Source organism: Podarcis melisellensis (assembly GCF_964234715.1).
Source record: "Podarcis melisellensis genome assembly, chromosome: 5".
Classification (NCBI taxonomy): Eukaryota; Metazoa; Chordata; class Lepidosauria; order Squamata; family Lacertidae; genus Podarcis; species Podarcis melisellensis.
In genome coordinates, this window is record NC_138537.1 from 6,831,171 (window position 1) to 6,857,208 (window position 26,038).

Here is a 26,038-nt window from a genome sequence, read left to right on the forward strand (position 1 = left end):
TGATTTAGAAGAGATATTTTATTAACAAGCACACATGTACATTATCCATCAAAGAAACTTAACATTCTTCAACTGGAGAAGCTGATAGCCTTGCTCTTAGGAGTTTACTCATCTTAAAGATACAATAACATAGCATGGGGGGGGGGTTAGATGGGGGCTGCAGAAGAGGGAGAGAGGAGGAGGTGTGGGAATGTCTGAGTAAGGGAGATTTGAGAAAAGGAAGGGGAGGGGGAGGAGAAAAGGGAGCAAGAGTAAGAATGGGGATACAAAGGAAGTTGTCAAAAAGGAGGGAGTAAGGAGGCATTAGGAGAGGGATGAAGATGAAAGCAGGGTAATGAAAGGGCCTAAAGAAAAGGAGGGGATGGGGTGAAGGGGAAAACAGATGCAAAGCAGAGCTGCAGAAAATAAAAGAGACGTGGCTTCAGAAATGGAGCTGCGAAAGTGAAAAGAGACCTCAGTAGTTGCATGGGATGAGATGGGAAGGGAAGGGGAAATGCTAGGGGGTTCATGTGTCAGGAGTGGCCAAGGGGTCGCTAAGTGGAGGAAGCAGGGGTGCAGCCCCTAATATTTTCCTATTTTTTATGTGTTGCAATGGGGAACAGCACAGAGTTTATACGGATGGGGAGGTGCTATAATCCCTATTATAGCCTCTTGATTGAGCTCTTTGACTCCTTCTGGCAGCTGAAAACTGAATGCCCTCAGCAGGCTGGTCAGGAAGATGAATATTTCGATCTTTGCCATCTGCATTCCCAAACAAATGCGAGCCCCTGAGGAGGAGACAAGAGGAAGGCAGCAAGTGAGCAATTATTTACTTTCCCATGTTCATTGCTTTGTAGCTATAAGCATTCTGCATAACACTTTGGCAAAATAGACATAGTTAGGATAGGGAAAACATCAAGGCTGCTGTCAGTTTTCTAGCCAGGTCAGTGCTAACCTTCCTTTCTTCTTGTTATACTTATGTTTTGTTCTGTAATTTGAAGTTCCCAATCTCATATCAAGGAAGATACATTCAGGAAGAGGATGGATTGAAGATGAAGGGTCCTGGGGGAGGGGCAGGGCAGAGAGCATCTCCCAGGGCTAGAAGCCAGTGTAAGAGGGTCTAGCTCCCAGTGAGAACTGGGAGGGCTCACTTTTCTGTGTGCAGAATATGGATGATAGAGGACTCTGTAATTTCCTTCATTTCTTTTCTATTTTTCTTTCCTAATCTTTTTTCTATTTTCCCTTTTAGATTAGTATGATTTTTATTGTGTCTTATGTATAAAGCTTTTTAATAAAACTTGATTTTAAAAAATGAAAGGAAAGGTTTGGTCAACTGCCCAAATCAGCAATGCAGAAAGGGGTTAAGACCATAGAGCAAACTCTCCTGCCAGGTTTACTTCACCTTGGTAGGAACTAGCATTGCTGCCTGAAGAGAAGTTGGGTGGCTTGAATAGGATCCAAACTGCAACAGTCTGATTGGTCCTAGAACAACAGGATTCGGAATGCAGCAGTCTGATTGGTCCTAGAACAATGCAGCAGTATGATTGGTTGGCAAGAACCACCAAATCATGCTCCAGATAGAAGTGAATCCACAACCTGGTTGGCTTACAGTAGAATTCCAGAATTAGCCAATCATGTGCAGCCCATTGTGTAAATAATGTATATAAAGCAGATACTTTGAGGGGACTTTCATTCATTCCTCCTCACCACTATGAGCTGAATAAAGAGCATGAAATCACTTTGCGACTCTGAGTATATTTCAGGTGGCAAATGTAGGGAGGTGCAGATGGAGACCACATAAGTGTATGTGCATGTGTGGGTCCCAAGCCATCAACCTAGAGATCCCCTTAACTTGCAAGTGCTTTGCCCCTTCTGCTAACCAGCAGTGCCCACTCCCTCCTGTGCTGCTGCTGATGTCATTTCCTGGAAGCAGACCAGTAAGCACCTCTACAGATCACAATGTAGCTTGGTCTTCAGTGTTTACCTGCACCAAATGGGAGATATTCTTCTCTGTTCACGAATTGTCCATCCTTGTCCAAAAAATGATTTGGGTTGAACTTTGAAGGTGTCTCCCATCGTGTTGGATCAAGAAGAACAGAGCGCAGATCGGGAACAATAATAGTCCCCTGCAAATAAGAAACAAGTGACTTGGAATGCATACACATCAACACTTTTTTTTTATTGTCCCACACTATCCCAAGACTAATCATTGCAGAGACTGATCTGAATTATTATTATTATTATTGGCACTTGCTGATGGTGAAACATGTCTGCAGATGGAGCTCCTGCTCTTGCCCTTCAGATTTTTGACTAGACAGGAAGTTCATGTACGGCTGGCTGCATCTCTCACTATGCAACCTTTTGCTGCTCTTTGCTCTTGGGCTACAGGAGTGCAGCTGTATCATACTGTTATACCTTGGGAATGAGAAAACCACGCAGCTTGAAATCCTTTGTACATTGCCTAGCGAACCCCAAAAAACCGGCAGGTTTAAAGCGCTGTAGTTCATGAATCACAGCATTAGTGTAGGGCAGATTCTTCTTGTCTTGATAGCAGATTGAGTGAGCAGAACCTATGACATCTTCTATTTCCTTGTGCATTTTATCTGAAGAGAATGATGGAAACAGAAGGTTTATTGTGAATACTGCATTTTATTTCAGATGGACAAACCCTTGAACATGTTCCATAAATCTCTGTGAATGAGTCCCAGTTTCTTGCATTTTTAGGTCACCTGGTCCTCCAAAGAGCTCATCTGTGTACATGGTTCTTCCCCACTCTAGATCCCAGATGTGAAAAGGCTGAAAGTGAAGCTCATCGCAGTTGTTTCTGGTTACCAGAGCTTGCTGGATTTGCTGAAGGGCTGGGATCAAAGGCTGTCATATATTCATTCTCCACCCCCAGCCCTCAATATTTCCTACTTACTTTCACTAATACTCATTTCCTCATCTGATCTTTGGCTAGCATCACTCAAATAAAGGTAAAGGTAAAGGACCCCTAGACGGTTAAGTCCAATAAAAGGAGACTATGGGTGCTTCGCTCATCTCGCTTTCAGGCCTCGGGAGCTGGTGTTTATCCACAGACAGCATTCCGGGTCATGTGGCCAGCATGACTAAACCACTTCTGGCACAACTGGACACCATGATGAGTGCCAGAGCACACAGAAATGCTGATTACCTTCCCACCGCAGCACTACCTGTTTACTAATACTGGCTACGTTGGCAGAAGCTGGGACAGAGCAAAAGGAGCTCACCTGTCTTATGGATTCAAACTTCAAACCTTCTAATCAGCAATCCCTAGAGGCTCAGTGCTTTAGACCACAGTGCCACCCGCATCCCTCATATAATGGAGCATGGGGAGGCAGGAATGAGGTTCAGATACTTATCTCACAGCAGGGGCATTCTTGTACATTTGCTGCATAAAGAAACTGCTAGCAGATTTGCAAAACAAAACAGGTTGTGGAATGGAATCAAACTGGAGGGGGGAATGTGTTGATTCCTGCATTGCAGGGGGTTGTATTAGAAGACCTTTGGGGTCCCTTCCAACCCTAATATTGTAGGCTTCCTTATGAAACCTTTAAAGAACTATGCTCCAGCCTAGTGGTCAAGAGAAGCCCTGGCTCTCCTCTCTCACCTTGGATATCTGGATGACTTGCCAGGAGGAGAAGTGCCCATTTCAGAGAACACGTAGTTGTGTCCGACCCTCCTACAAAGAGGTCAAAAATGCACTGGGCCAAGTTTTCTTCATCATAGGTGGACTCTGGGTCATTCCTGCTCTGGTGTTGAAAATGGGGAAAGTGACATGTCATTTACATGCATTACCTTCTGTCCTTCAACACTTTATCTTCCTTCCCCACTTCCTTCCCCCACTTATTACCATACCAGGGTGGCCACACATGCTTCATGAGAGGTGGGGTGCCCTCTTATAGTGCCTAAGGTGAAATGGGAAGCTGCTGCCACCCCCCCCCCTTACTGTTGCTGCCCTCACTCGCTGGATCATCACCTTTTCGTGGTGAGTGGGCTTGCACATTCCTATGACCCTTGTGAGTGAAGCCATTGGGAATCTCATACTCCCAGCAGGGTCACCCAAGGCGGTAAGGTCAAAGGGGAGGAGCTAGACAAAGAATGACCCAAGAAGTCATCAACGGCAGAACAGGTGGGTGATAACAAGCGGTATGTTACAACGGCTGTAAAGGTGGATGAAAGCTGCAGCAGATAAGAATTTACTGTCACCATGACAACTCATGCCATCAGAACAGAGCCTTACTGCGAAGACTGTTCATTGGTCAGTGTGCACTGATCTACAGACATAAAACAAATTCACGTACAGGCATCTTCCAAAAAACCCATTCCAAACCCAAACACCAAAAGATCCATGGTGATCAGCATATGGTAACAGGGGCAGGATTGTGAAATCTAGAAGCCCTTAGTCATGAAAAAGCACATGGATGGTGGATACAGATCCAGTCGTTCTGACTCAAGGAACAAGGGAGTTGAGCAGCTTGGCAGCTGTATCCATGACTGAGCAGCCCTTTTTAGGATCTACTCTGCTCACTCCAAAATGGGGGAGGAGCTAGAAAAGGTGCCCTAAACATAGTCTGCCTCTCTTTTTCCCTGACTGGATTACCATGCCCAGTGGGGTCACCACCCAGCGGTAGTAAAAGACAATAGAACTTTGGAACATGGAATATATGGACAGATATAACACAGATATGGACAGATATAACATAGATAATGAGCATCCTGAACACAGAACTGCCATCACTGCAAGAGAAATGTGATGTTTTAACATCAATATTGCAGTGCTTCAAGAGACTCAAAGAGCAGGCAAGGGACAACTGAAGGAAGAAAAAGGAGGCTACACATTCTTCTGGAAAGGTCTATCTCAACAAGAATGTTGAATATATGAGGGAGGCTTCGCTATCAAAAACAATCTTGTAAAGCTCCTGTCAGAAGTCCCTACCAGACTTCTGGTAAACTCACCAAAAACCAACAGGCTACTATTACCAACACACTCATTTGACAGAAAAATAAATTTAAAACTTCATGGAGGCATCCTCAGTTAGTTTAAGAATATTTTGTTTTGGATTTTCTGTTTTCTCAGTCCACATTTGAATGTCAGATAAACATCAATCCCAAAAATGCTCCAAAGGAAGACCCCATAATACACTTAAGTTTCCACTCCTTTACACTCACATTTCCTAGACATTTCTATATTTGCTTATGGACGGATGTCAACCCAACTGAGCAACTAAATTGACTATGAGAAATATTTGGAGGGAACTCAATGTGATTTTCAACTGAGATTCAGAAAAAAAAGATACAGTGGTGCCTCGGTTTTCGAACAGCTTAGTTCCCGAACAACTTGGAACTTGAATGCTGCAAACCTGGAAGTCAATGTTGCGGTTTACGAACTTTGCTTCGGAAGCTGAATGTGCTCCTGAGCTTCCATTTTCACTGTTGCGCTGCTAATTTGTCCCCCCCCCATTGTAATCAAAGCCTTCCATTTCCGATTGAAGTGTCATGAGGTGATATTTGGAGCTTATATTTGGTGTTTTTGTTTTTGCTATTTTTTTGCATTTTTGTTTGTGTGGCTTTTTCATTTTTGTGACTGTAGCTTGTTCTTCATTTTATGATTGATTGATTGATTGTGTGACTACGGAAATGGATAAAAACCCACCATCCAAACAATGACTATCATCAGCGCAGGTAAGAAAGAATTTTAATTTTAATTTTTATCCATCCACAATACTGTTTTATTTATTTTATACTACAGTACAGTGATTACTGCTTTCATTTTATGGATCAATGGCCTCATTAGATAGAAAAAATAACGTTAAATTGCTGTTTTAGGGGTTGCTTATAAAAGTCTGAAATAGATTCGTTTTCTACAGTTGCCTACAGTTTTGAAGCAGATACTCATTTGCATTCACATTTGTACATGAAAATATCTATCCTTTCCTAGCTATTTTAGTAGATGCCTATGGAAGGATGTCAACTCACTTTAGCAATTAAAATGAATATGAGGGAATTGGGGGGACAGAGAGAGATATTGGTGTCCTGGCAAGAGATTAGTATTCACTTATATTTATTTTTTTTATTTTGTATTAAAGATTTCAACATAACAATTAATCAAAAACATATCATCCTCATTCTCTCCCCCCCCTATTTTCCCCTCCCCGAAAAGAAAACCAGCCCTCCCACCCCCATCCCCCAGACTTACCTCAGCTCCTCTCTCTGTTCACTCATAACATGAAATAAAATGATTCCTTGGATGAGCAGCATTCAGTTTCAAGCAGATACTTTCTCCATCTGTAGCAGATAGAAATCAATGAAATCCTGTGGCTCATACAGAGACTGATTCTCCTTATGCTTCTCTATCTCATCCTTTGCAAATGAATGCACCATCTCCACGCAGGAGAAAGCCTTCTTGTGGGGCCCTGGGAGATGTTTCATGAGCCATGGGAACATTTCAGAAAGCTAAAGGAAAGGTAGCAGAAATGCTGCCATTACCATGAGGAAGCTTGTTCAAACCATTTGTGCTTTGTAATTGCACTTATAAAACATGATCTGCATTCTTCTTCAGGGCTAGCATATTAGTTTGAGTCTCACTAAGAAGAAGGAAGGTGTCTATAGCTTCTCTGGAATCCCACAATGATAGGATTCTGTGATTTATCCCTAGCTGAAAATGTGAAAGAAAAGTATGGCTCAAAATATTTTTCCAGCTTCCCAGCATAATTTCAAAACTGGGCACTATCTCAGGACCTCTCCTGGAACAAGTTAGTGCCCGTCTGTGGTAGTTGGAGGTGGGTGGAGAATAGGGATGGGGGGAAACTCAAGTAAGTTTCATGAGTACTTTTTTTTTTACAGATTAGGAATGGATGTAGAAATGTGGAGAACTGAACTTAAATTTGAGGAAAGGGTTTAGTTGATCATACAGAAGGGGGCTCCTTTCCTCAACAATAGCGATAGTGCTTGAGTTGCTGGTCTCTCTTTCATTAAAAAAAAATTCCAGCCAAGTGGTGGCTGCAGGGGCCTCACCATGGACGCCATCATGATTGCCACTGCTAGGTGGGTATAGAGTAGACATATTAAGTTTTCTATGATGGCAACAAAACTATGTAATTCCCTTCTTGAGAAGATTATTTTGTTCACCTCTGTTCCCTTTGGTGGGCTCTAGATGACCTGTTCTCAAGGTCATTTTTCCATTTTTGTCCCATCTTCCCTCTAAAGAGTCTCCTGTGGTGGACAAAGTCTTCTTTTGTTGTTTTTTTATGGGGGGTTTTGGTTATCTCAATGATAATCATGAGCAATGGATCAGGTTGTGAGATAGTAAGTGGCCCTTATCTCAGTTCAATTTAAACCTGATCTCACTTCTCCAACCCTCTATCAGAATATTGATTTGTGGTATTAAAGCCCTTGGGAGGTATTAAAGCCCTTTGGCAGGAATGGAAATGACTACTCACAGCATAACCAAAGCTACATATAAATTGTAGGATAAATTCTATGGCTTCCATCAGCTTCTGGAACCATTCATCTTCAAGAGCAAACCGGTGCCCAAAAGCCACAGCACATATCACGTTGGAGACTGAAGTAGCGATGGGCATGGAGGGGTCAAGTGGCTGTCCTGCAAAATAAAGTTATACTAATGTTAGCTCAGCTGGTCCAGTTCATACTGAGAGTGGGGTTTCGTGGTGGCCAAGAGAAACTGCTGGAATCTCCATTAGGAACCAACAAAAGCATATCACATTCCTTTCTAAAATGGACAGAGGTAGGTGGACTTCCGGAGGCGGCGCGAACGACAATGGCGGTCTCTTTCCTTCTGTGAAGGGGAAGCTCCGCAGAAACGGGTCGTCCGCTACGGCGAAGCGGAGACCCCCGTTGAAAAACCGCAGGCAGCGGAAGCTTGTGGCCGTGGGACTCAGCGGGCACCATTAGCGCCCCCCGAAAACGTAAAGGGACCTCGTAAGGGGTGCCGGAGCGTGACGGGGCTGGCACGGTGCTGAGAGTCGATCGCTCTTTCTGTGGGGTGAAGCCGTGAAGCTGTTGTTGGTGAGCGCTGACCTTTTTCCTGGGACTATTCGGCTAAGAAACAACTACCCGTGAGTAGGGGAAGTTTTATGAACCAGTGATTAAGTGAAAAAAACTTGACTTTAAATTTGGCACCGAAGCGGGAGGCGCAACCAGGAAGTCCGTCTCCCGGCTTAGTTTAAAGTTATAAAGCAACGACGTTTTAATCTAATGCTTCAGAGACTGTGATTTTAAAGACCTAAATTCCAACATTCAAACAGAAGCCTCCCCCCCCCAGGTAAATTGGGGGGGCGGAAAGGGACAATTTTGATTTTTGCCTCTCCACTTGTGGATTTACAAAAACATTTGAACTTCAGGGAATCGGACTGCCAAGTTGCTAGAGCAGTCAGGCTGCTTTGAACTGTTATATTGTAACTCGCACTTTTTGGAGACGCTGTAACTTAACTAGGACTAACTCTGCAAAATTAAAAGGTTCAGGAAGGTTTTCCAGTGATTTGCTACTGTGTAAATTTTTAAGGGACACTTTGAAAATTGAGAAAGACTTTACAAAGTGCGACGTTAAAGATTCCCTCTAGTGGAGTATTGAAACTGTGCAGCCACTGGGGGATTTTTCCATCTCAGGAGCTGGGGATTTTCCATGGGAAGAGCTAGCCGTGGGACTGACCTTGACAGAAGTGGGACCACAAGATCAACTAAAACCAAAACACAGCAGCCTAGCATAATTTCTCAGCTATGCAGATCATCTGTTCCCAGTCTTCCTGCGGCACAAGATCAACTGGGCTTGAGGGAATGGCCTCAGGAGAGAACTTTACTTCTGTACTAAATAAAATTTATGAAAAATTGGATGGCCTAAGCAAACAAGTGACTGAACAGTCAACTAAAATTGACCAAAATACAGCTAGCATTAACAATTTAACCCAGCAAGTGAGTTCAAATGCACAAACCATTGGGAAACTTTTGGAAGAAACTGCGTCGAATCGGAAAATAGCTGAGGAGGTGAGAGAGAAAGTAGAGGCTGTGCAACAGGAAATAAAGCCGATGCGTAAACAAGTTGGGGAACATCAGGATTTTCTGTCTATGATAGAATTGAGAAATAAGGAGAATAATCTGAGGATTAGGTCAGTCCCAGAACTTGAAAAAGAGAATTTAAGTGAGTATCTTACACAGGAATTTTTTTAAAAAATTGGCCTTTGGAAGAGGATAAGGACTTTAAGATAGTAAGTGCGTTCAGACTTGGTAAGGGAGGGAGGAAAATCAGATTGAGAGACTGTTTGATCTCCCTCAGATCGAAGGAAGAGAGAGATAAGATATTGAGCGCGCACTTCCAGAAAACTTTAGAGATTCAAGATTCAAGAGTGGAAATCTACAAGGACATCCCCAAGCATTTGCTTGAACTTAGAGCTAACTACGGTGACTTAGTGGCATTATTGAGAAGTAATAAAGTTGTCTTCAGATGGGAATTCCCCCAGGGGGTATCTTTCTCATATAAAGGGGGGAAAGTCAAAATAAGATCGGTCGAAGACAAGGAAAAATTTTTGAGTGACCATGGAGGAGACCTTCAAAAAGAGGTTGAGGAAGAATTGAGAGCCTTAAGATCTGGAGTACTAGGTTCAATATTACCACCTTTGGGATCTGATCAGCTAGGGAAAGTGATACCACCGTCAAAGGAGGAAGAGCTTCTGGGAGCAGTAGGAGGGAAATAGAAGCACAGCATCATGTCTCTGCAACTATTAAGTTGGAATATTTGTGGTCTGAATTCCCCGGAGAAGAGGAGGAAGGTTTTTCATCTATTAAAAAAGGAACAATTGGACTTAATCTGCCTACAGGAAACACATGTGATTAGGCTTCACAGGAAAATTTTGATTAATAAAAGATTGGGCCAGGAGTTTATAGCATCGGATAAGGTTAAAAAGAGAGGAGTGGTCATTTACACAAAAGAAAGCCTATCACCTAAATTTATTTTTAAAGACGAACAAGGAAGGATTCTGGCAATTGAAATTCAAGTTCAAGGAGAAAATTTTTTGATTTTAGGTATTTATGCACGAAATGAGGGGAAATCGGAGTTCTATAAGAAGTTGCATGAGACAATGCTGGACTATATGGACTATAATAACATCATCATGATGGGAGATATGAATGGAGTGGTATCCACGAATATGGACAAGGCACAAAAACAGACTGTAACAAAAGAGGGCAGATTACCAAAAACTTTTTTTGAATTGACTGACAATATGGATTTAATTGATATATGGAGAACTAAAAAAAACCCTGGAAAGAGAAGGAACATTCTTTTCTGAAGCCAAATTGACATAGACTAGAATTGACCAGATATGGATAACTAGAGTACTGGCACCTAAGATAAAGAAGGTGGAAATCTGCCCAAGAACTTGCTCCGACCATAATGCCGTAAAGATGGAAATGAAACTAACACTGACTGGCTCCTTCAGATGGAAGATGAATGACACCTTACTGCGAGATCAAGAGATTATCAAGAAGGCCCAAAAGACATTGAGAGACTATTTTGAAACTAATTTGAGAACTATGGTGGGAAAAAGAGTAATCTGGGATGCAAGTAAAGCGGTCATGAGAGGGTTTCTAATTCAACAGAATGCTATAAAAAAGAGGACTCAAAATGAGAAAAATGATAAAATTTTGGAAAAAATAAAAGAAGGGGAGAGGAAATTAAGGTCAAAACCCAATTCAAAGGAGATTCTGAGAGAAATTAAACTTTATCAAGTACAATATATGAAACTGATAAATCAAGAAGTAGAATGGAAAATAAAGCAGATGAGGCAAAAGACATTTGAATCGGCTAATAAATGTGGGAAGCTGCTAGCTTGGCAGTTGAAAAAAAAGACAAAAGTTAAACACTATTACAAACCTCGAGATAGAAGGGAAAAACATCCAGAATCCTGTGGAGATTAGAAGGTGTTTCCAGAGATACTTTAAACAATTGTACACACAAGGGCCTCAGAAAGAGACTGATATAGACCAATTTTTGAGATTTAATGGATTACAAAAAATATCTCAAGAAAAAAAGACGATGTTGAACCATGCAATTACAGAACAGGAGATTGAAGGTGCCATTCAGAATATGCAGCTGGGCAAATCTCCAGGGCCAGACGGGTTAACCTCCAAGTATTATAAAGTTTTGAAAGACTACTTAATTCAACCATTAAAGGAGGTTTGTAATGAAATCATGGAAGGGAAGAGGGCGCCGGAGTCGTGGAAAGAAGCTTTTATTACGCTTATACCTAAACTAGAGTCTGAAAAGACACAACTCAAGAACTACCGTCCCATCTCCCTGTTAAATGTGGATTACAAAATTTTTGCTGACATTTTAGCTAACAGATTAAAAAAGTACTAGTAGAAGAGATTCACAAGGATCAGGCAGGCTTTCTCCCAGGTAGACACTTGCTGATAATACAAGGAACATAATTGATATTTTGGAAATGTTACAAGTGAATATTAACACAAAAGCTGTTTTAATTTTTATTGATGCGGAGAAGGCCTTTGACAATATTTCCTGGAATTTCATGAAGAAAAACCTTAAGGCAATGGGGGTGGGACAAGGGTTTGAAAATGGTATAAATGCAATTTATTCAGAACAAAAAGCTAAACTGATAGTTAATAATGTGGTGACTGAAGAATTTAAGATAGAAAAAGGAACACGACAAGGTTGCCCTATCTCTCCATTGTTATTTATCTCAGTCCTGGAGGTGCTGTTGAATATGATTAGAAGGGACAGTCAGATTAAAGGAATTCAGGTCGGAGCCAAACAATACAAACTGAAAGCTTTTGCAGATGACCTAGTTTTGACATTACAGGAGCCAGAATCTAGTACGAAAAGGGTATTAGAACTGATTCAAGAATTTGGTCATGTGGCAGGTTTTAAATTGAACAAGTCAAAAACTAAAGTTTTAGAGAAAAACTTAACACAGACTGAAAAAGAAAGGTTTCAGAATGAGATTGGTTTGACCCTAGTTAAGAAACTGAAATATTTGGGGATCAATATGACAGCTAAAAAATCGAATTTATTTAAAGACAATTATGAGAAATGTTGGTCAGAAGTTAAAAAAAGATTTAGAAATATGGTCTAAATGGAAGCTTTCCTTGTTGGGGCGAATTGCAGTTGTAAAAATGAATGTATTGCCAAAAATGTTATTTTTGTTCCAAACCTTACAGATTGTGGACAGGATGGATTGTTTCAAGAAGTGGCAGAAAGATATTTCTAGATTTGTCTGGCAGGGCAAAAATCCCAGAATAAAATTTAAAATATTAACAGATGCAAAAGAAAGAGGGGGGTTTGCCCTGCCGGACTTTAAACTTTACTACGAATCAGCAGCATTTTGCTGGTTGAGAGATTGGATGCTTCTTGAGAACACTGACATTTTGGACTTAGAAGGTTTTAACAATGCTTTTGGTTGGCATGCATATTTGTGGTACGACAAGGTTAAAGCGCACCAAACTTTTAAACACCATATTGTCAGGAAAGCATTATTTAATGTCTGGATAAGGTACAAAGATTTATTGGAAAACAAGACCCCAAGGTGGTTGTCACCCATGGAAGCAAAGGCTTTGAAAAGACTCAATATGGAGGCCAAATGGCTGAAATATTGGGAGATATTAGAACTAGAAGGAGATAAACTGAAATTGCAGAGTTTTGAGAAATTAAAGGACAAGGTGCGAGATTGGCTTCATTATTATCAAGTAAGAGAGGCCTATAATTTGGACAAAAAGTTGGGTTTCCAGGTGGAAAAATCAAAATTGGAAACAGAACTGTTAGAACCTAAAACTAAGATTCTTTCAAGAATGTATAACTTGCTGTTGAAATGGAACACTCAGGATGAAACAGTTAACTCAGCTATGATTAAATGGGCACAGGACATAGGTCATAACAGTTTGTTTGCTGACTGGGAAAAGTTATGGACCACCGGTATGAAATTTACAGCATGTAATGCCCTAAGAGAGAATATTATGAAAATGATTTATAGGTGGTACATGACCCCAGTCAAGCTTGCTAAAATTTATCACCTGCCTGATAACAAATGTTGGAAATGCAAAGAAACTGAGGGCACTTTCTTTCACCTTTGGTGGATGTGCCCGAAGATTAAGGCTTTCTGGGAAATGATATATAATGAACTGAAAAAGGTATTTAAATATACCTTCCTTAAGAAACCAGAGGCCTTTCTCTTGGACATAGTCGGACAATTGGTGTTAAAGAAAGATAGAACGTTTTTTATGTATGCGACAACAGCAGCAAGAATACTCATCGCAAAGTATTGGAAGACACAAGATTTGCCCACCTTGGAAGAATGGCAGATGCAAGTGATAGACTATATGGAGTTGGCAGAAATGACTGGCAGAATCCGAGACCTGGGAGAAGAATCAGTGGAAGAGGACTGGAAGAAGTTTAAAGACTATCTGCAGAAACACTGCAAAGTTTATGAATGTTAAAATAATGTTGGATTTGGAAATAATATGGCATTAGTGATATAGTTTAAGAAAGTATGCAAAATGCAACAGAAAAGGAGGAAAGACTAAAGTTATATTATGTCGAAAGTAAATAATATTATAAAGGTGTTTAAGTACGAGGAGGAAAGATTGGGGACATAATAGAATGAACTTAATAATCAGAAATGAGATCTGAAAGAGGGTAAGGATTTGCTGTATCTGATTGGGTAAAGAGGAACACAAAAAAGGGAGGCGTGAGGAAGTCAAGAAAGGAAGTTAATTAAGTATGATTTTAAAAGCTGGAGTTGTTATGTTTTGTATCTGGTTGGGTGGAATTTTTCTTTATTGTATTCTATATTCTAGTGTTTTGATCTGTTCTATGTGTATTTTTGTTTATGTTTTATTTCTTTTTACTTTCTTTTTACTTTTGTGGCAGCTATGTATTTTTCTTTTTTGTAAAAACCTAATAAATATTTTCCAAAAATATATATATAAAATGGACAGAGGTAGGACACAAATATATCTCCATATGCCAGCTCAGCACCATCACTTAGCATCACATACCCTTTGAACGTGCAAAAGCCTCCACGAGCTGATGGGCCTCCTCTGCTACTTGGTGCTCCATGCCTTTCTTTTCCCGCCACAGTTTCCGCAGAGTGACTACAACAAACTGTCTCTGTTGCCTCCAGGTGTGACCATTTGATAATGCAATACCTATGGAAAATCAGTGAGAAATAACAACAATCATACCTCAGGTTAAAGTCGCTTCGGGTTAAATCTTAAATCTTTTCAGGTTGCCTCCCACGGCGACCCGGAAGTAACGGAACAGGTTACTTCAGGGTTTTGCTGCTCGCACATGCGCAGACGCTCAGAATGACGTCACAGGCATGCTCACTTTACAGTATCAGCAAAAAGTGAGATTTCTCAACAGCTCTACCGTTTTGATTTTTGAAGAGAAAACTGGTATCTGATACAGTGTGATGTCGGCAGGTTTAGATCTTTCCATGGAAGGCCATCACAATCAAATTTCACTTCTATCTATCAAGCTTCTGGTGATGCTATTGGGAAAAGAATCGAAGTGGTGGAAATGGAAAGAGCTTTTTTCTTTCTCTCTTGCTAAATTAGGATGGAAAATCACTGCCTACAGGAAATGGGATCACAAGATATAAAACTGGGTGTAAAATAATGAATACACAACAAGTAAATAACTATGGGTTATTTTTTAATATTGTACAGTGGTACCTCAGGTTACATACACTTCAGGTTACATACGCTTCAGGTTACAGACTCTGCTAACCCAAAAATAGTGCTTCAGGTTAAGAACTTTGCTTCAGGATGAGAACAGAAATCGGGCTCTGGCGGCGCGGCAGCAGCAGGAGGCCCTATTAGCTAAAGTGGTGCTTCAGGTTAAGAACAGTTTCAGATTAAGTACGGACCTCCGGAACGAATTAAATACTTAACCTGAGGTACCTCTGTATATGACTACAGTGCAGAGATTCCTGTTTAAATAGAAATGAAGAATTTGTTTTTTATAAAAAACCATGGAGGAATGGTTGGAATTTTGGGGGAGAAAAAGTCACCATACTGGAATGGAGGAGGACTATTGGATACACACTTGAAGGTGATAGCCGGCTGGTGAAAGACCCTGTGTGAGAGGCAGAGAAGGAAAGATCTCCCAGGGTCGGAGACTGGGGGAAGAAATGGAAGCACCCAGGTGAGAGCTGGGTCCACTCCTTTTTGTGTGAGACAAGAATTAAGATCTACCTTTGAGACAGGGCTTAGCATTTCTTTCTCTCTTTTACTTTTTTTGTTTGTTTGCTTAGTTAGTGTTTCTGAAAAGTTTCAATAAAAAAGTATGGAAAGCCAAACAAACCCAATTCAGCCAATTTTTTGACACTGTTTTTCAGGATATAATGTGTGGTGTCAACCAGTTACTACTTCTACTGGTCCAGCTAGACAGGTTTGGGTTTTTTTACTGAGGGTGAATTCTGCACCATATTTTTGACAAGACGTAATGCATCAATGTTGGATATATTCTGCTTTGTTAATTCTTCTGCAACGCTGCCTAAACACTACTGCATTATTTCTGTCTGGGGAAACTATATTGCAATGAAAGTGGGACAAAAATAATTTTGTGCATTTGTAGTTTTCAGCATAAAGTTAAAGCATGTGACAGAATGGAAATGAAACTGTATGATCACCTCAAAATCTTTGCAGGCATAAATAGTATTGACAATGGAATTGGATATAACCACCTTGAAAGTATTATGAGCACATATCATTATGAATGTGCAATTAAAAAAGGAATTATTGGGCAGGGCAGCCCCACAGTAACTCACATTGTGTCTTTCAGAGTGAATTTCCCTGTTCTTTGGAACTGCATTCAGAATATGACTCTGCACTTTCCCCCCAAAAAGGAAGACCACTGCCCCTGGCCTCTTAAGCGAGATGGGCTCGCAACCCCAGAGTCGGACACAACTGGCCCGTACGGGCAGGGGTACCTTTACCTTTAAAGGATGTTATAGAATGGAAATGAAACTGTTCAATCACCTCAAAATCTTTGCAGGCATAAATAGTATTGACAATGGAATTGGATATAACCACCTTGAAAGTATTATGAGCACAAATCATTATGAATGTGCAATTAAAAAACCTTTTCTGGAGGAGCCCTTAGCACCAGTAATAAACTGTGGAGTTAGTGATAGGAATTATTGGGCAGGCCAGCCCCACAGTAACTCACATTGTGTCTTTCAGAGTGAATATCCCTGTTCTTTGGAACTGCATTCAGAATATGACTATGCACTTTCCAAAAAAGAAAGGAAGACATTTTTTCCCCAACAAGCTTTCCCAGTCGTGTACAAAGGTCACTTCAATAGGTGTATACCTTTTATTGTTTTAACCCATATTTAGTTGTTGTTGGTTTTTGTACTGTTTTAAAACCTTTTATAATAAATAATAATAATAATTTTTTATTTATACCCCACCCATCCCAGTTCAGAAAACTGGGGTCAGGGTGGCTAACAACAAATTTAAAACACTTAATTGATGCAACAAAAAAACAGTATAAATACAGTATAAAACGTGAATAACAATAAATTCAGAATACAAAAACCAATTTAGGGGGGAAATCCAGCCAATAAACATTAGATGATCACCAGGGCTAGCTGGCTAAATTAGTCCTATTTGGGACAGAGAGGAGACCAGGGGAGAATTAGCTGTGGTATCCCAGAGCAGGTAATCTTCATATAAAGGGGAGGAGAGAGGAGTAAGGCGAATAAAAGATCAGGCTAAGTTCAAATTGAAAGCCAGGCAGAATAGCTCTGTCTTACAGGCATTCTTAAGGAAATCAGCCCTGAGTGCTCACTGGAAGGACAGATCGTGAAGCTGAGGCTCCAATACTTTGGCCACCTTATGAGAAGAGAAGACTCCCTGGAAAAGACCCTGATGTTGGGAAAATGGAGGGCACAAGGAGAAGAGGACAACAGAGGACGAGATGGTTGGACAGTGTTCTTGAAGCTACCAGCATGAGTTTGACCAAACTGCGGGAGGCAGTGGAAGACAGGAGTGCCTGGTGTGCTCTGGTCCATGGGGTCACGAAGAGTCGGACACGACTAAACGACTAAACAACAACAACACAGGCCCTGCAGAACGAAGTTAAATCCTGCAGGGCCCTGGTCTCATGGGACAGAGCATTCCACCAGGTCGGAGCCATCACTGAGAAGGCCCTGGCCCTGGTAGAGGATAATCTGACTTACTTAGGACTTCTAAAGTGTGATTATTCATAGTTTAAACTGTTTTTATATCTCTGTAAGTTTCCTTGAGACAAAAATGCAAGAAGCAATTCATAATTTATAATGATGATAGTTACTATGTGATTGCAAAGTTCACATGTTATATTTGCCACATGAGTCCATGCCCAAAACATGTTGGAAGAGCTTGTTGAGAGAAGCAGTGTATTGTGTTTCTTAGAGATGTCATAATTAACCAAATCTTCATATGTGCTGAAGCCAGGTTTTCATGCACCCAAACGAACGTGTCATTTGATAGCATGAGGACTAGCCACTCTGAATGACCTCAGCCTCTAGGTGTTGGCTCCTAGGTAATGCATTTCCCGCTGTGTTGCAGCAGTAATAGAGAACCTTTGTTCTGTTTTTCTGGGCAGCCCTTTAAAAGTTTCATCTTGGGAAATTACCAGTAGAAACTCTTATTCTTCACTACTTACCCTTTCCTTTTGCCATAGTCCTAAGGAAAGGAGTCTCTGGTCGCTCATCTAATTCTTCAGAGTGGTCAATGAGCGCTTCTTTCACTGCTTGGAATCCAGACAGTACTACAATGGGTAGATGTCCAAACCATATGGTGTAAATATTTCCATGTTGCTTTCCCAGCTACCATTTGGGTCGAAAGAGAAGAGAGGAATGATGTGTTCAAAAAATGCAGTTGGATATTTCAACTTAATACTAGAACGTCATTCTCCCTCACCTCTGCAGTTTCTCACTATGTGCAGTTCTCTTGCTATCATCCTTTCCCCTCCTCCTCCTCCTCCTCCCCTTCCTTCCTTCCTTCCTTCCTTCCTTCCTTCCTCCCTCCCTCCCTCCCTTCCTCCCTCCCATAATTCCAACCCATTTGTTTTACTCCCTCTGAGCCACGTTGCCTCTGCCTAGGATCAGAGCAGCAGAGACACTTCATAGTAACCAGCCCTCCTGCGACAGACAAGAAGATGCACAAATCTTTGCCAGAAAATGATCTTGCCACAATCTTTGTGTGTGCAGGGATGTGGAAGCTGTAGCCCACCAGATGCTTTTGAACTAGCACTCCCACCATCCCTGACTATTGGCCATGGTGGTTGGGGCAAATGGGCATTGTAGTCCAAAACATCTGGAGGGTACCAGGTTGGCATAGGCTGGGTTAGAGCCCTGGGTCAGGTTTCAGACCCACAGTGAGTTACAGCAGGAGCATCACCACCATGCAAATATATGGCAAGGAATTCAGATGATACATGTCTGGGCTAGAGAATATTATCAATTCCAATGTTTTAAAAGTTAATATGTTCATATCCTATGGTTAAGTAATTTTGTATTTTTTGAAGAGTTTTCACTGAAAAAAGGCTCATAATTGTATTTAAGAAACAAACAAATAAGCTAAACTATGGTCTGACAAAGAGTTAATGCTTGTGGAGGAGGCAATGGAAAGGTGCCTGTTCTGTTTGTCTCTTGTCTTCTCTGGTTACACATGAGCTGCTGTTGAGAAAGGCTGATGTGCTCCTGCTTCATTGCCAATTGAACTTGTTGCCCTTCTGTATGTTGGAAGGGGAGAACATACTCCCCTTCCAACATACATTCTAGGCCAGGGATGTCCAACAGGGATGTCCAACAGGTAGATCGTGATCTACCAGAAGATCGCAGTGTGTCTGTGGTAGATCTTGGGGGTCCCCGAACCCCCCTGAAAGCTCAAGAACTTTGGCTCCCTAAAAAAGCTCAACAAATTTGGTAGATCACCGCCAGTTTCTTTATAGTGGGAGTAGATCTCAGTCTCTTGAAAGTTGGACATACCTGTTCTAGGCCATGTCGCAAAATGCAATAGAACAAAAGGAAGACAAGATCAAGAACATACTGTATTAAGCTGTTTTATTAATTCAGCTTCTTGTGTTACACAATGTGTTTTGGAGATGAGTGCCCTTCAACCAGCAGCTATGAACAACACACATAAGACATTAAAACTAGTATAAAGAGGCAAGATTCAGATTAATACTGAAAAGCACAAAACCATACAAAGTAGGATAATGGCAGCATGGGTAGCTATGTGAAATCAGGGGAAAACACAAGGCAACATAAAACGTTGTTGTATTTTCTATGGGTCAACTTGTAAGTGGTAGCAAGACTTCATTTCCAAGTGAAATTAGTTTCATGGATTTCTAAATGACTCTCTGAAGCTGATTTCATAGCCCTGCCCTTGTAATAATGGAGAGAGTATTACCTGGAGATTAGCACTTACTGTAAGCTTGCCATACATCAGGAAAATTCCTGACATGTCCAGACAGGAATCGGCAAAATGTCAGGAACACTGAGATGTGTGGCAACCCATTGGAAAAAGCTCAACAATTTCCTAAAAAATGGCAACCCTAGTTTACCGCAGAGATCCTTTAAGAAGATTTTGGTGTTTTAGTTTATGATTTGTTTTTGATAAGTGCTTCTGGTTTGAGTGAAAAAGATTGAATAGGGCATGGAGGTTAGTACCTGTTGAGAGGCTGCTGTGAATGAATCCTGGGGTCTGTCTTTTTTCTGTAATAATATTTTATTCTTTTTTCATATAGAAAGTTACATTTGTTAACCTTGGTAACCTCAAGGTAAGATTACTTGCACTGTGTTGTACATAGGGCTGCCTCTGAAGACAGTTCGGAAACTTCAGCTAGTGCAGAATTCAGCAGCCCGGTTGCTCACTGGAACAAGAGCATATTACATCGCTCCTGGTCCGGCTGCACCAGCTACCAATTAGTTTCTGGACCAAATTCAAAGTGCTGGTTTTGACCTAGAAAGCCTTAAATGGCTCAGGACCACAATACCTCAAGGACCGCCTCTTTCGATATGATCTTACCCAGACCCTGAAATCATCTTCTGAGGCCCTTCCTTGTGTTCCTCCTCCATAAGAGGTCCAGAGGGTGGCAACACAAGAATGGACCTGCTCTGCAGTGACTCCCCATCTGTGGAATTCTCTCGCCAGGGAGTTCACCTGGCAAAACCTTCCTTTTTAACTAGGCCTTTGGTTGATTTAATCGACATCCTATGCCCTTTTAAAATCTGATTTTTTTCTGTGGGGGCGTATTATTGGGTGATAATAATAATAATAATAATAATAATAATAATAATAATAATAATAATAATGTTCCAATTAACGAAACAATTGGAATATAGAAATTTTCCATATAGAAAGTTACATTCGTTACTCAACAATTATACAGTGGTACCTCGGGTTACACACACTTCAGGTTACATATGCTTCAGGTTACAGACTCTGCTAACCTAGAAATAGTACCTAGGGTTAAGAACTTTGCTTCAGGATGAGAACCAAAATCATGCTCTGGCGGCGCGGCAGCAGCAGGAGGCCCCATTAGCTAAAGTGGTGCTTCAGGTTAAGAACAGTTTCAGGGTAAGAACGGACAGGTTAAGAGGCTAATGATGGGAGTAAATTAGCCTCCCAAGTTTTCCCAGGGGATGGGAAAATGCTGCCTCGTCCGCAGTTGCTAATAAATCACCCCCAAGTTCGAAAGAAGGAGGGGGTGGGGGCACTGGACGGAAAGCCCTCAAGTGAGTTTTTGGATCTCCTGGATGCTACTTCTGATTGCGATCCTAGTTGCATTGCTCAAGATAAATAATTGGAGAAGAGTAAATGCACATGTTTCGAGCGAATGAAAGGGTGTACTGATTGCTAATTAAATCGACCACTGAGAAGCTGAGTGATGGGTTGGACTGAACAGAAGACTACATCAAAGAATCACAACTATGTCAGTATGTTGAAACGGATCAGAAAGGGGGGGGGACTTTTCACTTTTTCAATATGATTTACCTAACAGCCCCTCCCCAAGAAGAACTGCCACATGACTGATAGCAAGTGAGATGGAAAAATAAACTGTGTGGAAATAAAATTATCAACTAAAGGCTCTGTTTTGCGGAAGATCTGGAAAGGTAACAAAAGGCTTTTGGATGACGCAGTTCTAATTGGGAAATGCCATTATGAGACTGACTTTGTTGCAAGATTTACAGTCAAAGGGGGAGGGAGCCACTGTTCTGTTATCATATCTGAATTCTACGTTTGATTTGGCAAGAACTCCCCTGGAAAGGCTGATTTATGGAGCAACTGGTCTGGGAAAGTTAATGAGCAGACGCTTAGACTGTATTTTATGGGAACTGCTAAAATGGCACCTGCTGTTTGAATAGGACTTTTGGATCAGCGTGAAAATCCACACAGGACTATAATAATGTTTGCTTCAACTTGCTTGTGGAGATAACTCAGAGGTTATTAAGAAGAAAAATGATAACAGCAAGAAGATTGGAAGACGGGATTTGTAAAGGATAAAATCAAAGAGATGGAAAGATGGGACTTGTGAACTTCAAAGCAGCAGAAATATGAGATGATTGGACCCTTTCTGAACTCGAAGCATGGGTACCCCCCCCAAAAAAAAATTAAAATTCGGCTAAATATTTGGAGTTTATTATGTATTGGTATAATTTGGAATTAATGTGATATGATTGGTTTGTTAACTGGAAATTTAATAAAAATTATTTTTTTAAAAATACCCTTCATGGATCACTGCCTTGCCGTGGCGAAGGGGCTTGAAGAACTCAGAGAAGCTATGAACTATGCCGAGCAGGGCACCCAAGATGAACAGGTCATAGTGGAGAGTTTTGACCAAACGTGATCCACCTGGAGGAGGAACCGGCAATCCACTCCAGTATCCCTGCCAAGAAAACTCCATGGTCAAAGACAACAGGCATATAAAAGTTATGACGCTGGAAGATGAGCCCCTCAGGTCGGAAGGCATCCAACATGCTACTGGGGAAGAGCAGAGGGCAAGTACAAGTAGATCCAGAGCTGATGAAGTGGCTGGGCCAAAGCCGAAAGGACGCTCAGTTGCGGATATGCCTGGAAGCGAAAGGAAAGTCCAATGCTGTAAAGAAAAATATTGCATAGGAACCTGGAATGTAAGAACCATGAACCTGGGTAAGTTGGGGGTGGTCAAAAATGAGATGGCAAGAATAAGTATTGACATCCTGGGCATCAGTGAACTAAAATGGACGGGAATGGGTGAATTCAGTTCGGATGACCATCATATCTACTACTGTGGGCAAGAAACCCGTAAAAGAAATGGAGTGGCCCTCATAGTCAACAAAAGAGTGCCGAAGGCTGTACTGGGATGCAATCTCAAAAATGATAGAATGATCTCGATACGAATCCAAGGCAGACCTTTTAACATCACAGTAATTCAAGTTTATGCACCAACTACTGGTGCCGAAGAAACTGAAATTGACCAATTCTATGAAGACTTACAACACCTTATAGAAGTGACACCAAAGAAGGATGTTCTTCTCATCATAGGGGATTGGAATGCTAAAGTAGGGAGTCAAGAGATAAAAGGAACAACTGGCAAGTTTGGCCTTGGAGATCAAAACGAAGCAGGGCAAAGGCTAATAGAGTTCTGTCAAGAGAACAAGCTGGTCATCACAAACACGCTTTTCCAACAACACAAGAGACGACTCTACACATGGACATCACCAGGTGGGCAGCATCAAAATCAGATTGATTATATTCTCTGCAGCCAAAGATGGAGAAGCTCTATACAGTCAGCAAAAACAAGACCTGGAGCTGACTGTGGCTCAGATCATCAGCTTCTTATAGCAAAATTCAAGCTTAAACTGAAGAAAGTAGGAAAACCCACTGGGCCGGTAAGATACAATCTAAGTCAAATCCCTTATGAATACACAGTGGAAGTGAGGAACAGGTTTAAGGATTTAGATTTGGTGGACAGAGTGCCTGAAGAACTATGGTTGGAGGCTCGTAACATTATACAGGAGGCAGCAACGAAAACCATCCCAATGAAAAGGAAATGCAAGAAAGCAAAGTGGCTGTCCAATGAGGCCTTACAAATAGCGGGGGAGAGAAGGCAAGCAAAATGCGAGGGAGATGGTGAAAGATACAGGAAATTGAATGCAGATTTCCAAAGAATAGCAAGGAGAGACAAGAAGACCTTCTTAAACGAGCAATGCAAAGAAATAGAGGAAAGCAATAGAATGGGAAGAACCAGAGATCTGTTCAAGAAAATTGGAGATATGAAAAGAACATTTCGTACAAAGATTTCCATAATAAAGGACAAAAGTGGAAAGGACCTAACAGAAGCAGAAGACACCAAGAAGAGGTGGCAAGAATACACAGAGGAATTATACCCGAAAGAAATGGATGTCCCGTATACCCCAGATAGTGTGGTTGCTGACCTTGAGCCAGACATCCTGGAGAGTGAAGTCAAATGGGCCTTAGAAAGCACTGCAAATAACAAGGCCAGTGGAAGTGATGGTATTCCAGCTGAACTATTTAAAATTTTAAAAGATGATGCTGTTAAGGTGCTACACTCAATATGCCAGCAAGTTTGGAAAACTCAGCAGTGGCCAGAAGATTGGAGAAGATCAGTCTACATCCCAATCCCAAAGAAGGGCAGTACCAAAGAATGCTCCAACTACCGCACAATTGCACTCATTTCACACGCTAGCAAGGTTATGCTTAAAATTGTACAAGGAAGGCTCAAGCAATATGTGGACCGAGAACTCCCAGAAGTGCAAGCTGGATTTAGAAGAGGCAGAGGAACCAGAGACCAAATTGCAAACATGCGCTGGATTATGGAGAAAGCTAGAGAGTTCCAGAAAGACATCTACTTCTGCTTCATTGACTATGCAAAAGCCTTTGACTGTGTCGACCACGGCAAACTATGGCAAGTTCTTAAAGAAATGGGAGTGCCTGATCACCTCATCTGTCTCCTGAGAAATCTCTATGTGGGACAAGAAGCTACAGTTAGAACTGGATATGGAACAACTGATTGGTTCAAAATTGGGAAAGGGGTACGACAAGGCTGTATTTTGTCTCCCTGCTTATTTAACTTATATGCAGAATTCATCATGCGAAAGGCTGGGCTGGATGAATCCCTAGCCGGAATTAAGATTGCCGGAAGAAATATCAACAACCTCAGATATGCAGATGACACAACCTTGATGGCAGAAAGTGAGGAGGAATTAAAGAACCTTTTAATGAGGGTGAAAGAGGAGAGCGCAAAATATGGTCTGAAGCTCAACATCAAAAAAAGAAGATCATGGCCACTAGTCCCATCACCTCCTGGCAAATAGAAGGGGAAGAAATGGAGGTAGTGAGAGATTTTACTTTCTTGGGCTCAATGATCACTGCAGATAGTGACAGCAGCCACAAAATTAAAAGACGCCTGCTTCTTGGGAGAAGGGCAATGACAGGCCTAGACAGCATCTTGAGAAGTAGAGACATCACCTTGCCAACAAAGGTCCGTATAGTAAAAGCTATGGTTTTCCCAGTAGTGATGTATGGAAGTGAGAGCTGGACCATCAAGAAGGCTGATCGCCGAAGAATTGATGCTTTTGAATTATGGTGCTGGAGGAGACTCTTGAGAGTCCCATGGACTGCAAGAAGATCAAACCTCTCCATACTGAAGGAAATCAACCCTGAGTGCTCACTGGAAGGACAGATTGTGAAGCTGAGGCTCCAGTACTTTGGCCACCTCATGAGAAGAGAAGACTCCCTGGAGAAGACCCTGATGCTGGGAAAGATGGAGGGCACAAGGAGAAGGGGGCGACAGAGGACGAGATGGTTGGATAGTGTTTTCGAGGCTACCAGCATGAGTTTGACCAAACTGCGGGAGGCAGTAGAGGACAGAGGTGCCTGGCGTTCTCTGGTCCATGGGGTCACGAAGAGTCGGACACGACTAAACGACTAAACAACAACAACAACAAATTAAAAAAAAAAAGAACGGACCTCCAGAACAAATTAAGTACTTAACCCAAGGTACCACTATATTCCAATTCAACAAAACAAGTGATTTCCCACTCACCCAATATCAATGTTTATAACTCGAATTACATACTATTTCATTTTTAAGTTCCATCTTATCTAATTTGATCCTCTCCAATATGTTTCTTAATATATTCTGCTGTTTTCTTACAGTTTAAACCCCGCTGTGGTCTTTGCATATGGGAAATAACTTTTTATATAGACCGGAAAGGTTTTCTAATCTTCTTTAAAAGATTCTAAATTTGTATCTTTTATCAATTTTTGCCATCTCTGCATATTCCAAGATTTTTAAAAAGCATTCTTCCTTTGAGGGTGTTCTCTCCTCCTTCCTCAGTTTAACAGTATACAATAAATATTTTTGATCTGTAATTTTTAATGCGTATTTTCAACTTGTGTATGGTTTTGTGCTTTTCAATATTAATAATTATACTATTTTACATTATTACTATTATTTGTATTGCTTACAGCTTCTGACAACGGAGGCTTATGGCATTTACCATTTTAACCCATGCCATTGTTGAAGCTGAAATATCACAATTGTTGGGGGAAATAGATAAAACAATTGCTGGCATCAGACTGAGTTATTACTAAGCAATAAGTACCTGAATGAGAGTATTTTCATCAATCTTGAATCCAAACCTCCATATGGCTCCAATGAGAGGAAGCTGGAGAAGTCCTGGAGGATAATGCCTGTGTGACCAGAGCTGTTTCAGGTAGTGCAGAATCAGAAGAGCCACCAGCAGAGCAATCAAAAGTGCCCATACCTCCATCCTTCTCTTGCTGTCTCTTTCTCCTTAATTTTTTCTAGGTTGCCTGGTCAGGGTCAACTCTCTTTCTCTAAGGAGTTTTTGCTTTCATCAAAGACATCAGCAGTGTTCTCTGTTTTTATATGCTCAGTTATTAAAATCAAATAAGCAGCAATGGGTGCAACACCATTTGTAGGTAGCCTTGGAATGTGATACAATCAAACACTAATAAAATCAAACGCTATAATCATTTTAATATG

General features: G+C 41.2%; 1 protein-coding gene and 1 pseudogene across 2 annotated transcripts in view; both read right to left on the bottom strand.

Moving 5' to 3' along the window:
- Positions 1 to 26,038, bottom strand: part of LOC309370626 (cytochrome P450 2D28-like) — a 293,948-nt pseudogene that overhangs the window by 266,017 nt on the left and 1,893 nt on the right. The window lies entirely within an intron of this gene.
- LOC309369822 (cytochrome P450 2J2-like) lies at positions 1 to 26,038 on the bottom strand. The gene is made up of 9 exons (XM_081911163.1): positions 25,635 to 26,038; positions 17,681 to 17,843; positions 14,023 to 14,172; positions 7,440 to 7,600; positions 6,277 to 6,453; positions 3,608 to 3,749; positions 2,395 to 2,582; positions 1,964 to 2,105; positions 1 to 767 (listed from the first exon to the last, which is right to left on the bottom strand). The coding sequence occupies exons 1-9, from the start codon at positions 25,800 to 25,802 to the stop codon at positions 580 to 582; spliced, it is 1,479 nt and encodes a 492-aa protein (XP_081767289.1). The 5' UTR covers positions 25,803 to 26,038; the 3' UTR covers positions 1 to 579.

Coding starts and splice junctions, on each gene's coding strand:
- LOC309369822 (XM_081911163.1), bottom strand. CDS start 25,802: ATGGAGGTATGGGCACTTTTGATTGCTCTGCTGGTGGCTCTTCTGATT. Junction 7,601..14,022: donor GGCTTTTGCACGTTCAAAGG/GTATGTGATGCT, acceptor TTTATTTTGCAG/GACAGCCACTTGACCCCTCC. Junction 2,583..3,607: donor AAGTCATCCAGATATCCAAG/GTGAGAGAGGAG, acceptor CATTCTCTTCAG/ATAAAATGCACAAGGAAATA.